General features: G+C 37.1%; 1 protein-coding gene across 2 annotated transcripts in view; it reads left to right on the forward strand.

The window, feature by feature from the left end:
* The window catches only part of SLIT3 (slit guidance ligand 3), a 501,863-nt gene that overhangs the window by 366,056 nt on the left and 118,996 nt on the right, over positions 1 to 16,811 (forward strand). For both annotated transcript variants that reach the window (XM_087709668.1, XM_087709669.1), the window contains exons 15-16: positions 6,573 to 6,723; positions 7,114 to 7,188. In XM_087709668.1, the coding sequence (XP_087565794.1) occupies positions 6,573 to 6,723; positions 7,114 to 7,188 (226 nt within the window). The remainder of the gene's footprint in view (positions 1 to 6,572; positions 6,724 to 7,113; positions 7,189 to 16,811) is intronic.

Raw genomic sequence — 16,811 nt, forward strand, 5'->3', positions numbered from 1 at the left:
TTGAAACAGATCTCACAATAAGTCCACAGATCAGTCAAGCATTCAGATAGCGCTCTTCAAAATAGCTTGCATGTGAAATAACTGTGGCATTATTTCTTCTAAATGTACAAACTGAGTATCTAAAGATATTAGATTATGTTCCAGCTTCAGTGATGGTTTCATGATGTCAGATTTATTACTTTAAATTGTAAGTTGGGCACAATAATGTGATATTGTGCAGGATGGTTCTCATTATTAAATAATTCTAGGGCAGTATTATATGTGTTTAAACAACCATGTGCTTTAAGAAAAGTCATTGTGTTGCAGAAAATTACATTAAATTACTGTATAATTCCTTCTAAATACAAAGAACTATAGTTAGTAAGTAGAACTATGAAAACTACTGTTTTCTTGGCCAAGAATGAAAATGCACTTTTGATGTTGTTCCATACTTTCTGTTTGGATAGTATAATAATAGAAGCACTAGCACTTAGACTTATATACCACTTCACAGTGCTTTACAGTTCTCTCTAAGCGGTTTACAGAATCGATATATTGCCCCAGCAGTCTGGGGCCTCATTTTACCAACCTCGGAAGGATGGAAGGCTGAGTCAACCTTGAACCAGTGAAAATTGAACTGCTGGCAGTTGGCAGTGAACAGAAGTAGCCTGCAGTACTGCATTCTTACTACTGCACCATCACAGCTCTTAAATAAATAGATGTTACAAAATTCACTGTAATATGCATGTAACCATCTAAATATCTTATTCATCTCTATAATGCTTGCCTTCTGAAGGTACTATCTCTATCCTGTTATCTTCCAAATAAACTGTGCATCTATAATGGAGCCAACACAAAATCTTACTAAAATTTTATAACATAGGGCATACTTCCCATTTACCACCTGTAATGACGATGCCATTGCTAACAACAAAATAAAATCATATTTTAAATATACACACTTGTCTGTAGATATGTAACATGGGAGAAGGTTAGAAGATGAACAGGTGATCTGGCTTTACATAATTAGTAATTGGGTTCTCCAGTACTCAGGAAATCAAGTTATAAATTTTTTTTTGCAGATATTTCACCTTACAGCCCAACAAGGATTCCTCACTTCCATGGCTCAAAAATGGGAATTCCCTTGCAGTATTTGTAATCTATATTAAATTTGGTGTGGTGATTGAGGATTGAATGATGATTAGAGATTTTCTGGGAGATGTTGATTAATTTGTTGCTAGGATTTATGTAATCTCTATTTTGATTGCTCCACATCAAGGACATCAATTAATTGACATCATTCAGGAAACTTCCAACCATCAACCAATGTCCTTGAGTTCAAATCTTACACAGGAAACTGAACAGCAAGGCAAGTCCCACTTCTGAACTGTTGTCCTGAACCTTTGTAACATATTCAAGGAATCCTGGATTTCTTGAAATATAGATCAAGTCTTCTAGTGTGTATAATTGGTACCTGTTTTCTATTGATCTGTAGATTTTTGATATACTGTGGAATATATACAAAATTGTTCCAACAATATGATAGTACTGTATATTGCATATCATCAATGTCCCAGGGGTTGAAGAAATCCAATTATACCATAGTAATTTGTCATTTGGTAGTCCTATACTTACTTCTGGCTGTAAAAAATAAAGTGGATTTAACTTTGCTGTGACTTTTTGTCAATAATTCAGTTCTTAGCTTATCTCTTATGTTTAACATTTCTCTCTGAAAAGTGAATTAAGAAGCTGCTTTTCTTGAACATGCTCTCAGCTTTTCCCCCATGAAAAACAAAATATTCCCCTGCCCCAAAAGTAATTGTAATAAGTCAATTACAATAGTCTTTGTATATTACAATATTACAATAAAATAATTAAATCCAATTTACTGAGTTTCAGAACATAACTTTTTCTCAATTGAACTGAATTGTTTTCATAGTACGCATTTTGACTAAAATAATAATAACAGCTAATACAGAAGTAAATAATAGCAATAGCAATAGCACTTAGATTATGCAGCACTTCATAATGCTTAACAGCCCTCTCGAAGAGGTTTACAGAGTCAGCATACTGATCCCAACAATCTGGGTCCTCCTTTTACCAACTTTAGAGGGATGGAAGGCCACATCAACCTTGAGCCAGTCAGGATTGAATTCCTGGCTGACTTACGATACTGCATTCTAACCACTGTGCCACCACGCAGAGGTTGCCAATTTTTTTACTACCGGTTTGGGGGAGGGGGTCACACGCATGTGCGACACTTCTGCGCATGCACAGAAGCATCCAGGTAGGTGGACAGAGCCTCCCGCCACCGCTACTACCAGTTCACCCGATCCCAGCCGAACCAGCAGCAACCCATCTCTGCCGCCATGGCTTTTACATAATGTAAGATATGTACCAATATGAACTTTAACACTGATTTTGTAGTTCTTATATTTTTTGTGTTTTTTAAAAAGATCCTTTCTAAGGTTTTTTCATTCTTAAAGTACAACTAACACTATTCCATAGCTTTCAATGCTATTCAACAGGTTTCTACTGTAGGCCCATATTCTCCCATCTTTATTTTGTAATGGAAAAATAATTAAACGCCAACCTTAGTGTTACATCTCTTGCTCTGCAACTTATCTATTTAAAGCCAGGGGGAGCATGTCTGATAAAGTAAGATAAAGTAAGTAGAGATGGATGGACACAAATAACTGCAGCCAGATGGCTGGCTTTCACGTTAGTTTCCCTAATGGGAATATCATGATAGAACTGCCACCTGTCCAAGTGATCTCGAGGCTCAGGTTAAATAATAAATTTCTTTCTGTTGGCAACTGATTGCTGATATTTTGTAGGCTGATGGGTAACTTAGAGTACTTGATAATGGTATGTATGTTGATCACATTGTACAATCCTCTTGATGATTCACATTTAAATTTTTAATGTGTATGTATGTATATATTTGTAGCTAATAAGAAAACATTTCTGATTCCTTTTATTGCTATTTCACTTCAACCAAGCATGAAGAAGAAAATGCCATATCCTAAATGGCATATTTTTAAAAATTATTTTGTCTCTTTAGAGTAAAAGAAAACAGGCCTGGAATCACAATATCATATACAGTAATCCCCCTTCGCTCTGTACCAATCATCTTTTTTTTTGTAATCATATAGTTGTATTTCTCATTGTGTTCTTTTTCATTGTTTATTTTATTGCTATATTATCTTTTATTCATACTCTTTTCATTTCTTCATTTTTATTGTTTTAAGCTGCCTAGAGTACCTTCATGGTGAGACAAGTGGAAATAAATTTAACAAATCGATTAAATAAATAAATATCTTCTTTATTAATTATGTTTCTAAAACGATGGATGTACTTTCAGGATTTCAGCACTGGGTTTCCCACTTAAAATAAACAATATTTAACAATAAGACTGTACAACAACACTGAGGCAGGAGAACAGGAAACTGTATTTATAGAGAGGAATTTTTTATCATATATATATGAAATACTTAGAAAAATAGTGTATATTACATTTAATGTTTTTGTTCTAAATATATTATCTATGAAACAAGTTTTCTATTGATAACTTTTCAATAAGAAAATTTTAACTTTATCTGAATATCAAGTTCAGTCCTTTAGTTACAGTCCATCTATGAAATATGTATTTCCATAACTGGGTTCTCCCAATTCAGAGGTGGGTTCCTACCGGTACGATATGGTTTGGTCGAATAGGTAGTAATTCTGGCAGACACATGACCATACCAGTTCTGTGGGCGGTGCTGTAGGCACCACCATATTATTTCTTGCTTCTGCACAGAAACATTTTTAGTACTGTGTATGTGCCCCCCCCCGTCCAGTCTCTGCTCTGCAACTTGTTGCCTGAAGCACTGAGTCCCTGATCTGTCTGCCAGGTAAGCCTGTGAGTCACAGCTTAGCTAGCTTCCCCTGCCCCCTTCCCCATGGCCTGTGGCCCTGCCATGCTTCCTTGCCTTCCGCGTGGCCTTCCCGGTGTCCCCATGGCCAACTTGCGAAGGCAGGCAAGTGGAAGGCCATGTGGAAGGCAAGGAAGTATGGACGCTGCTTGCTCCCTTCCCCGCAGCCCTGCCCTCCTTCCCTGCCTTCCACGTGGCCTTCCTAGTAGTCCCCCACACCCTCTTGCCTTCCGACATTGGAATCCAGCCCTGTGGCCCTTGGTAGAAAAGCAGTTACTGCATTGGAGCTGAGAGGGGTGGCGGTGCTCTGGTAGGGTAAGTGGACATCCCCGGGATGCTGCACATGTGCCCACCCTGTTCTGCAAAGACCCCACTGCAGGGCAATCCAAAGAGGGAAGGGGGATGCTTCAGAAAAGGCTGCCTTCCTCCTGGGCCCATGTGTCTCTGGTAGCTCCGGATCTTGTGGCTTTTTCAGGGTTTTCTTTTAAAAAATTCCTCTCCAGACAAGCTTGAAAGTCTCCAAGATTGTTTTAGGAGGGGGAAGATGAGCAGCATTTCCCCTCTCCCTGGGCTCCTGCAGCCTTAGAGCAGTTCTAGGCACTTACATAGTAAAGAAAATCTTCTCACAAGGGCAAGTTGTTAATTGCGTTGTGCATGTGCTGGGAATTTCTGCAGGCTCAAAGGCTGTAGGCATACAGGGAAGGGGAGAATACTGGCCTTCTTCTTGCCCCTCCAGAACAACCTTGAAAAAGAAAATCCAGAAAAAGCCGCAAGATCCAGAGCTGCCAGTCTCTGGTAAGATGCGCATATCATGGTCTGGCCACCCCATGCAGAGAACAAGATTACTACCTGGGCCCCCTTCCCTCAGTCTCTGCATCGCTTCCCACCAGCAACTACGCAGAGCGGAGAGGGTACCAAAAGCCAGCACCCTGAAGAGATTGGTGCAGGGCTCCACCGGCTGCAAAGCATGGCTTGAGGGGCAGAAGCCCTCAAACCCAGGGCAATGCAGGTCCAGCAGCAGCAGTGCCTAGCTGCCTAGGATCAGACCTGCCATTGGACCCCCATGCACAATGCCCACCACCCCATCCCCACCATGATCCCAGGTGGTTGGACCTTGCTGCTGCTGGACCTACATTGCCCCACTGGGTTCGGGGACTTCTGCCCCTCATGCTGCACTTTGCAGCTGGCGGAGCCTTGCATGGACCTCTTCAGAGTGCTGGCTTTCTTGGAGCAGTCACCCTGATCAACTTGGCTTTTGGCACCCTCTGCAGCCTGCTCTGCATGGAGTCGAGTTGCTGGCAGGTAGCGATGCAGAGACTGAGGGAAGGGAGCCCAGGTAGCAATTTTGCTCTCTGCTTGTTGGCCAGAAAGAGAAGCTGCCTGTGAGGGAGCACATGGAACAAAATAAAGGCACTCTGGGGATCCCCCTCCCAAAAAAAGAGAGCAAAGAGTCCCGGCCTGGAGCCCCCCCCCCCCCCCCAAAAAAAACTTTTCACCACCGCTTCGGTGGGTGTGGGTTGGGAGAGTCATGTGACTGAGTGTTTGTGTGTGCAATCAAGTTGGTTACACCCACTCAATCACATGCCCCCATCTAGCCACACCCACTGAACCAGTAGTAAAAAAAAATAAAACCCACCCCTGTCCCAATTATACGTATATCCTCTGTTGATTTGCAGCCTTTTTAAAAATGCATTTAATGCATTTTATTTATAAGAAGAGTTCTGCACAGGCATTTTGTTACAGGAATGTGTGTAAAAAAATTTGTTTAGTATGTACAAAAGTGATTATTGCTAATATTAACTTGAGCAAAATTCTACTGAAAATATTTTTGGTATCCTTTTATTGATTAGTTTATATTTTCTCATTTTTTTCATATTCCTTTTTAAAAAGTGTTTTGTGATAAATGTATTTGGCATTTATAGTTAACTTATTGGAACTGCAATTAATTTATGAAGTTATTGAAAAAGTTAGAAAAACTAAGATTTAGTAGAGTTGCTGGATGTTCAGCAAAAAGATAATTCATCTAATAAACATTGAAGTAACTATGCAAGTATTTCCTTGATTGCATCTGTTGGGACAAACTTTTGATTGCATACCCATTAATAATTTGGCAACCATAAGCTCTAGTATCCCATTTACAGCTCTTATTCATTGAAAAGGTTGGAAAAAGGAACTGAAAAGCATTTCATTAAGCAAATACAATTTACATGACAGTTGTAGTGTAAGAGCAGGCTAAGTTATAGTTCTTACTAACTATACAGTGACCTATTTTAAAGAAAGTAGAATTTCTTGAACTCAGTTAGTTTCAGTTACATATTCTTAGGTTGTTAAAATATTTATACTCCTAAAGCAGACTCTCTGATCTTCTATGCTATGCTAATGTGACTGACATTAGCCTACCTTCATTCCACTGTATTATTTGCCAGTAGATAATGATATCACATTTTTTTTTCAAAATTGTCTCTTTGGAAAAAGACAGATCTCCTCCCTGTAGATTCACATAAAAGTGTCTTTTTCTGATTGTTTCAGAGCATTAATGCAGGGAATATCACAGGAATTCATTCTTGTGAGGTTCCAGAATAAATGGAAGTGTTCTTTTCAATTGCATTTTGGGATATTACTCTTATTAGTATTTTGCAATGAGTATCTTTACCTATAAATGTTTCATTTTTTTAGGTTCAGAGGACTACAGAAGTAGATTCAGTGGGGAGTGTTTTATGGACCTCATCTGTCCTGAGAAATGCCGCTGTGAAGGAACATTTGTGGACTGTTCCAACCAAAAGCTTACTAGGCTTCCAAGCCACCTTCCAGAATATACCACAGATCTGTAAGTGTAACATTTTTGTAAGAAAAAATATAAAATGCTTCACTATAAAAATTATAATTATTTTGTGGCTCCAGCCAGATGTTATCAAATACATCAATGGACAATTTTTACTGACAGAACCTATCCAATCTTGAAAATCTAAATTGATGTTAAATTGATTAATACATGGACGGATAATATGATGAAAGTATTATAAAATCTCAAACCTGTAATCTGGATTAGTAACTTCATGATTGAGGGAATTGGAACCTGTGTTTCTCTGATTTACTTCAACACAATCACAACTATATAGCTTTCCTTTTTGCAATATTCTGCAATGAATATATGTGTAGGTGCTGAGGCATCTGGGACCAAAGATGTTTCAATTTTTTTATTTTTATTTTTCAAAAGTCGTCTACACGATAATGATATTTCAATTCTGGAAGCTACTGGAATATTCAAGAAGCTCCCTAGTCTACGAAAAATGTAAGTCATTTCTTTTATTTGTTAATAGAATGCTGCTGGCTGAAATATGAAATATTCAGACTGCATGTTTATGTATATTTAACTGAAAATAAGTCCCATATCAAAACATTTTATGTTTTTTTAACCTAACCACTATGCTTTAGAAAGCATTGGTTATTTTATGGATACAGTATACTGTGTTAGTTTTGGAACAGGCTGATATAAGGTAGTATTGTATAAGGTTTCTTATTAACTAGCTATTGTTCTTTTAGCTGCTATTTCAGTTTTGTCAGGACAAATCCAAGCAATATGACATGTGCCATAATCTCATATTCACAGTGTTTCAGAGTAGGAAAACACTTAATGGTTGGTGTTGACATCTTTTAACAGACCTCTTCATGGTAGCCTAGTAGATATGTACCCCTGTAATAAATATTATTCCACAAAATCTGGTGGACATTTTAAGGATATAACTTAGATCCACAAGAAAATGGTTAATGTCTTATGTCTATTAGTTTGCATTTACATCTGAAATGAATTTATAGTGTAATAATATTGAATTACCTATGTCTGCTGCCCAATGTTAAATTTAGAGGAAACCATATTGCTGGTATATTTATGAATTGGTGCAACTTTTGGTCTGTGTCCACAAATAGCTAAATATCTGGTATTTAGTATTAATTTCAGGCTACACAAGGCCTGAATTTCAAGGCTAGTTTGGATCCCTTATCTAAATTCTAATCTCATTGTTATATCTGATTCCATTTAGTGAAATCTGCAAAGTAATGAAACATTCTCAATGGCTCATGTAAATTGTTAATTTAAGAATACGGAACATGGAATTACAGGTTTTACAAAGCAATGTTCCATTATTTTGCATATTTCACTAAACTGAATCAAGTAGAATGCATATCTATGCTTTTAATCTTTTAAATAATGGAAATATATTGGATAATTAAGATTCATTTCATTAATTTATTTCTTAAAAGATTTTAGTAGCTCAGTACTTTGTGGTACCTTTTCAGGATGACAATTTTCAAGGAGCAGGGATAGTTGAACAAAGTAATGCTATTTTTAATAACTAAATGCAACACATGTTCTCTTTTGCTTTTTTAACTTTAACTTTTATGAATCTGTAAATATTCTATTCAATTCTTAAAAGATGAGAATGTAAGAGTACATGTCAAATTCAGGTACATATTACATTGAAGTAAATAGATAAATAACTGCAACAGCAAGAACTAAGGGTATGTGTGTTGATCATAAATTTTGTCTGAATCAGATTTGTCATAGTCTATGACAAAAATATGTTTGTCATAGAATATGACAGAATATGTTTTGAAATAATTGAAATTATTTATTTCCTACTTAATTTGCATACTATTTAATCCTATTTTTAAAAGTCTATCCTATACTTAGTACTATTGTATTAAAGCCAGATTTGCTTCTTCTTTACATTTTCTGAACAATAACAAATCAGTTTTATATTTACAACATTTTCTTCCCATTTTATATGAAATGGAATTGAAGGCCCAAAGGAGGTAGAACACATATTTTGAATAAATCGTTCTATGTACTGAATTTATTTTTGCTTTCTTGTATATATGAAAAAGTGATGAGGTTTCTAATCCATACAAATAGAACAACTAGGAATTGATTGAACTATTTATTTAGGAATATTGTTAGCTTCTCTTCAGTCATGGTGCTCAGACAAGCTTATAAATAAAAACTTAGAAATAGCATAAAATTAATCAAAAATGCAAGTCAAGCATTGAAGTCTAGTTGCTTTCAGCACACAATGAACAGAGGATGAAAAGTCATGCACAAACAAAAAGTTGTTCACTTCACTTGAGAAAGAAATAATTATAACGCCAAGTGAATCTGTTATTTATTTATATATAATCCATATTTTATAATGGATTTCAAGTATTGGACCTCTACAGATAAGCCTTTCCTAGATAGGGATAAAGGCTCCATACATATAGGGAAAAATTGAGAAATATTTGGTGATTGTAGAGGGCACAACTTCAAGAATTCAGGTTGATTTATTTTTATAAAAGGTCATGGGGTTTCATTACTCTACATGTTTTCAAATTCCTGGTTAGATTAGCATGAGTCTGTTTGAGATGAAAATGATTGCATTTGTGGTATATCAATCAAAACGTGTCAAAACTGAAAGGTCCTTTATTTATCATTCTTTAAGGAATGCAACATATGGTACCAATATGACTAAGCTGGTGTCCAATCTATATCATCTCTATATTACTGTGTTCAATCCAATTTTATTCATTTCCAAAAGGACCAAAAGAATATTACTTTGTGTTGTGTAAAAGTCTTCATTGACAAAATACCTGATGGGTGACAAAAGTCATATTTGTGGGCTCACTTGTTGACAACAATTGCATCTGTAAGATAGCTACTTGGAACATAAGAGGAGTAAATGGTTAAAGACTATGAAATGGTTTTTTGACTATTGAAATGAATGATCAACATGAAGGAAAGAAAACAAAATAGCAGGTGTATCTGTGAAGCTAAAGAAAAGAGAAAGAATGTCAGATGGCCATTTGGTTCTTTCATACATTTATGGATCAGTGTAGAATGCTTATGGTGGCAATACAAGTGGGTTGCCTATATAAGTACACCCAGGTACATGTTACTTTGTATGCAAGGAATACCCTATTGAAGGCTGAGAACCCAAATTATTTTAGCAAATATTAGATAGATGCCATGAAAAGTGCAAGAGAGAGGCAGGAGGGAGGTAGAGAGAGATCACAGTATGATTGTTTTCCAGAGAAAATGGTGCAAGCAGTTACAATTTCTACATCTGTACCTTAGTAGTAAAATGTTTACTAAATATGGCAAACTGGACAGAGAAATTATTTAGGCATGCAAAAATTGTGATAAAGGTAAGGTATAGACTTTGTGGTCAATTATAAGGAACAAATGTCAAAAGAAGCAAAAGTGGTTGCATATTAAAATTTTGCTCATGCTATGGAAGTTTGAATTGGATATTGCAGCAGAAACATCAGAGTTAGTTAGATGCCATGGGAATTAAGTTAAGTGAATGATTGAGCAAGAAATATGTGGGTAAAAAAATAAATGGGTGCTGAATGAATGTGGATACAAAAGTGATCGCAAGTAGGAAGGGTATGTTCAGGTGGTTTGTTCACAGAAAGAAGAAATGGGAAGTGAATCACAAAACAAATGTATGAAGGAAAAGGTCAAGAGGAAGAAAGGGAAGAATTAAAGTTGTGGTTGAAAAGAGTTGATGTGATTTTTAGAAAGTGATAGGTGAGAAGTTTGAAGAACAAAGAAGCAGTATATAATTGATAATTTCCACCATTCCCTATGTTTTCCATACTTTCCTAGCCTTGCAAAACAGCATTCCATCTAGCATACTAGCATAAGCCAGATGTTTCCTTTCCTTTTCTTATTTTATCCCTCTTGGTTTTGGTTTATAATTTATTATTTCTTCTATGTTCTTTTCATAATGTTGCTTATCCCAAAAGGGAAATGATGTACATATGTAAGTATGTATGTATGAATATAATAAGAATTGTTTTGACTCTCCGGGTTGGGGTTTTTCCCCCCTGATTGTATTGTATATATTTCTATAATTAAATATATACTGCCATGGAATCCTTAGGAAGCAGTTTAGAATTTTCTAAAAATTAAAAATACAGAAATAATTGAAAAAAGCTCCATACACGTTACCGCAACATAAAGCCCTCATACAACTTTCATTCTAAAATAGTGCTAACAGTGTAATACTATAATACTGAAAGAAATATTATTTTCCATATATCAATAAGATCATGCTCATGGTACCAAAACAGAGATAACTGGAGGGTTTTTTTTAAAAAAAAAAAAGAATAGATTTGTGTCTCAAGTTCAGTAGCTAAAGTTGAAGCCACCGAAGTTATCTTGTAGACAGAAACATCACTATGGGCATCTGTATCCTATCTATTAACTCAAAAATGTTAAACTTTGATGTAATTTTAAATTACATTTAATTTAAAGCAAAAAAAATACCCTGAAAAATTGTATTTTATTTACAAAAGAACATTTGTATGTGTATTTACACGTGTCACACAAGAACACATTTCCAAACTAAAAATGATAAGCTGTTGCTAGGTTGAAAATACCTCCCCTCCAAAGATAACTTTGAGTATAGAGAGCATCTTCGGAAGACTGATGGGGTAGCAGAAGACAATCTTCATAGTTTGTCTATTTTAGGTATATTAAAAGTGACAGTGCCATATTCTCTCCTCAAGAACTTGGATTTAGTCATTTTAGATAAATACCACCTAATCACCAGTCTTACTTTTGGAAGAAGGTTAAATAGTGAAGGTACACTTTCACTTGCATTGTGCCCTAAAGAAAGCAGATGTGGATACTTTTTATTCAGACAGAAATCACATTAGTCACACTGTTGGATGACCAGCAACTGGACTTGAAGGAGGGGAATGTGTCTCCTCTTGTCTCATCTCTTAGCAGCATCCAAACTATTAATTGCGATATATTCTTGGGATGCTGGCAAAGGTGTTTGCTCTTAACTAAGTATGCACTTTCAATCAGTAGGGTATGTAGTAAGGATCACCCATTGACCACTCTGGTCTGGAATGTTGTTGCTGGTTCCTTTTCTTTCCTGTCTGTTGTTTAAAATTTACATAAAGCCATTGGGTGAGTTCATCCACTAGTTTAAGAAAACATCCCCTTATTACACTAATGATACTAAACATGAATGATACTCAGATGAACATTACTACACCAGGCTAGGAAAGTCTTCTGAGGGATGTTCTGACTCCATATCTACTGATCCGGATGAAATATCCCTTGTTTCCCTGAAAATAAGACCTCCTCAGATAATAAGCCCAATCAGGCTTTTGAGCACATGCACTAAAATAAGCCCTCCCCTGAAAATAAGCCCTACCCAAAAATATTGCAACATAGCAGCAGCCATGAGGTGACCATGTTTGCCACCTCCTGCACCTCAAAAATAATAAGACTTCCCCAAAAGTAAGGCCAAGTGCTTATTTTCAGGGAGACACGGTAACAGGTTGAAGTTGAATCCCAATGAGATTGAGTTTATGTTTCTCCAGAAATTATTTGGCACTCTATTTCAGTGATACCCCAGATGGAATAGTCCTTCCCCAAAACAGCAGGTTTGTGACTTAGAGATTCTCCTATACTTGTAGCTACTATTATGAAGGCCATGGCTATAAAAGGTTTCACCCAACTTAGTGAATCAATTGTGGCCCTTCCTGGAGAAAAAGCTCCTGTCCATAATTATTCTTGCTTTTGTACCTTCTATGCTGTTTATCCTGGGGATGTGGTGGCTCAGCATTTAAAGACTCTGAGCTGGTCAAATGGAAAGCTGACAGTTCAGGTGCAAGACCTGAGCACCCCACAACAGAGTGAGCTCCTGTTACTTGCCTCAGCTCCTGCCAAGCTAGCAGTTCAAAACAATGCACATGTGAGTAAGATAAATAGGTATCACTTCTGTGGGAAGGTAACAGTGTTCTGTGCACTTGGGGGTATAGTCATGTGGGACACATGGCCCTAGAAATATCTTCACACAAAACTGGCATTTTGGGGTCAGAAATAAAAATGATCACTGTCCCTAGACTCAGATACAACTGAAAAGAGGAAAACTTTACTTTTTCTGTACCTTCCAGCAAGGTTGTGGCAATACACTGTATATCAGTAGTCCCCATTCTTTCCCGTTTGATGGATTGGTGGTGGTGAGGGAAACAGGATGTTTCTGTGTGAGTGGCAGGCATGCTCATGAGCACATGCAACTCTTATTTGTGAGCAGTAGATGCATGGGTGCCTCTCGTGCAAATGGAGCTTCAAGAACAAGCATTTGTCACAAATAGAGCTGTGCATGCATGTTCACTCACCGTTTGCATGGCTCAGTTCCGAACAGGCTGCAACCCAGGGATTGGGGGCCCCTGCTCTACATGGTGCAGCCTTTGAAGCAGTGGTGGATTCCTACCGGTTTGGACCTGTTCGGCCGAACCGGTAGTGGTTTGTGGCCTGGGTCGCTGGAACTGGCAGCGACCCAGGCCTGCCATGCCCCCAAACCGCCATTGTAGGCATCACCATCTTGTTTTTTGTCTCTGTGCATGTGCAGAAATTTTTTTATTGCACTGTGCATGCACGCTTGGCACACATCAAGCGCATTTGGCGTGACCATGAGCGAACCGGCAGTAGTGACTGCTGGAACCCACCCCTGCTCTGATGACTACGTTTAAGCTTTAATTGGTCTAAAATATAGAATCCATCTTTTCGTTCTGCCTCTCACTGGAGATCTGAATGATGCTAGACTCCTAACATCTAGAAATATATTAAAAATATAATTTTTGGGAAAGACATTTTTGGGTTAATATTTTCTCATTGGATATGTATTTAAATTTGTCTGATATATTTTTGTATATGATTGATCATATAAGTTTCCTGAGTTATTTTAATATTCTGATTTCAAAGACTTTCATAAATCCTTTGGAAATAAAACGGTATAAAACTTTAGTAAAAAAATTAAATATTTTGTGGGTAAAGAATGGGGAACTGGACGTGGTCCAGAAACCAATTCCATTCCATACTTGCCTTGGTGAACTAGATAACAGTAGGAATCAATGTCTAAGAAAGGGAAAGGCTGACATCATCTATAGAAGCACAGATGCCAAATAAGGCCCAGAGTTTATCAATCTACAGTACATTTCACCTATTCCATAGACAGCTCCTGGATGGTTCATCCCTTGTATGCATTTCTCTGCAGGAGAAGGTGTGTGCCTGAAAGAACACTTTCATCCAAGTATTGGCAGCTCTTCTTATACCATATGCATGAAGGCTGCTTATGCAGGATGAAGCTAGCTCTTCCATGTTTGTCCTACTCTGAGTGGCATTAGAAGGCAAAATCAAGGCAGGTAGTTGATGAAGAACACCTACCAGATTGATTGTCCTAGGTTTTACCTCATGTTTTTTGCCTATACGAGAGTTAGAGTTGTGCTTGCTGGCATTGCCAATTCACCCACCTCTGTCTTGTTACAGTTAGCAGAGATGAAACATATTTTTTTCAGATTTCCAGAGAGCGAAGTGCCATGTTAGATGTGTGCCATCACAGACTTCTCTGTTTTACGGATGCTAATGTTGTTCCTAAGATGAAATTAGCCTTTCATTTTTTTACTATGGCAACATATGAACTTACCAGTGTTTGTGAAAATTAAACACAAAGGAGACAAGTCACCCTAATAAGACACCTTAAAATATATTTGATATGCTACTATTAAGTATACATTGGCAGGCAGCATTCATTTGGAGCCTTTGTCTGTTCGGTCAATAAGTGACGTTTAAGCATCACCAAAGGATTCATTGACACAATTGATTTCAGGGTCAATTGTGTCTCCTTTAAGAAGTCCCTCAGGACAAATTTACATGATAACTCATCATGAATACTGAAAAGCCATTAAATACTTGCCCATAATGAATGTGAATTACACATAGTTAGGACTACTGAACTCCCAATGTACTGCTAGCATATGAGAAATATTTCATGAACTTAGGGACAAAAATCTTCCAGATGACAAAATATTGACAAATTGACAATTAGGACCAATTAAAAGTTTGCACATTATCACATTACCCACACTGAAACTGATATATTGATATAAAACTATTCGTGGTTGCTTGGAGGAAAGTTTTCTCGTTAAGCTATGTACGCCGAAGCCACTCAATTGAAGGCTCTCAGTAAAAGAATAACAGACTACTGCAGTCATCAAATACACTAATCTATTTTGGGTTCATTACTACTAGATTCAGTCTGCTATTAGTTTTTGACATTCTAGTTTACCCAGATCTAGTTTCAGTTCAGTATGGCATCAATTACACTTATATGATTGATTTATAAATTTTTGCATGAGTCTTACAGTCTGAGACAGTGGTGGGATTCAAATAATTTAACAACTGGTTCTCTGCCCTAATGATTTCTTCCAACAACCAGTTCACCAAACTGCTCAGAAAGTTAGCAACTGGTTGTCCCGAAGTGGTGAAAACTGGCTGAATCCCACCACTGGTCTGAGAATGTCAAAAGGAAACCTTGAGATGGGCTCGGATTCAGACAGTTCCTTCTAATGGAATATGTCTATATGTTGGAGGCAGGTTTCTTGCAGGATCAGGAGAACTGGGCAGGAAAATTGACCCCAATAGATAAGTGTTCTTCTGTTTGATATGTTCTTGGGTAAAACATTGCAAATGTCCCTCAGATGAGTACACAGAATGCACAGAACGGCATTTGAAGGGGAGTGTATTGGCAGACAGGAGATTAAAGGTTTCCAAGGAAAACTTCACAAAAATGGATTAGTCTACTAATGAGAGATTGTTTTCAATCCAGGTGGTTATAAAGTCAGGAGGGGTTGGGAACTGTTGTTTGTTTTCTTGTTTGTTTTTAGAGGCAAATAAATTTTGCAGCTTATTTTGCAGCTTTGCAGAAAATGACCTTGTAGTCTGCAGAGGCAAAGTTGCAAGAATTTTGATGTAATTTTGAAGTTAGACAGTCAATAGATTTCCCAGCTTTCAGATTTAATCTGAAAGGAAGACTTTTTCTCTCTTAGTAATAGAAGCTGATTAGCGTGTGTGTGTGTGTGTGTGTGTGTGTGTGTATCTGTGTGTGTGTATCTGTGTGTGTCTACATTTTGCTTTGCATGTAGTGACTGGTTGTTTTAAATTCAGAATCATCTTCCTTTAAGGTAAATGTGACAATTCACACTATATACTTGCATACATCTCTTTCTCTGAAAGTGATTCAGAGAACCTGTTCGTATTTTCAAAAGGCTAAGACAAACATAACCTTTGGGTTAGTAACCTTAATTGTAAAAGCAACTCTCATATTCTTAGGATTCAGAAAGAGATGCTTATGTTCATTGTTCATTGGATAATAGTTCAGTATCAAATGATTTTTTCCTGAGCTGTTGCTGACATTAAACATAAAGGCAAATCTGATACAGTTACCAATGAAAATCATGAAGTCATTTTAAAAGAGCTCACATGATTATGGGTGGTTTTGTGCTTTATTGTTACTGCTGCTTTATTGTATTCCATTCAGACAACAAGAAAGGTGATGGGTCACAAGCTATACATTCAGGCTGCCTCAGCTGTTCAGAAAACATAAAATAGATTACCAGTTCCTCATACAAGCCTCACCTCAGTCTTCCAAATTAGTTTTGCCCAGTGCTGACTATAGGTAGTCCCCTATTTACAACAGTTTGCTTCGTGTCTATTCAAAGTTACAACAGCAGTGAAAAAAGTGAGCTATGACCATTTTTCACACACTTATGACCGTTGTAGCATAGCATCCCCATGGTCATGTGATTTATATTTGGATGCTTGACAAGTGACTGACATGTATGACGGTTGCACTGTCCTGGGGTCATGCAATCATCTTTTGCGATCTTCTGACAAGCAAAGTCAATGGAGAAGCCAGATTCACTTAACAGTTGAGTTACTAACTTAACAACTGTAGTGATTCACTTAACAACCGTGGCAAGAAAAGTCATAAAATGGGCTGAAATGTACTTAAAAAATGTCTCACTTAGCAACAGAAATGTTGGGCTCAATTGTGGTTGTAAGTCAAGAACTACCTGTAT

This window comes from Thamnophis sirtalis, unplaced genomic scaffold, assembly GCF_051295495.1.
Source record: "Thamnophis sirtalis isolate CommonGarterSnake01/CBP01778 unplaced genomic scaffold, rThaSir2_p1.2 scaffold_3, whole genome shotgun sequence".
NCBI lineage: Eukaryota > Metazoa > Chordata > Lepidosauria > Squamata > Natricidae > Thamnophis > Thamnophis sirtalis.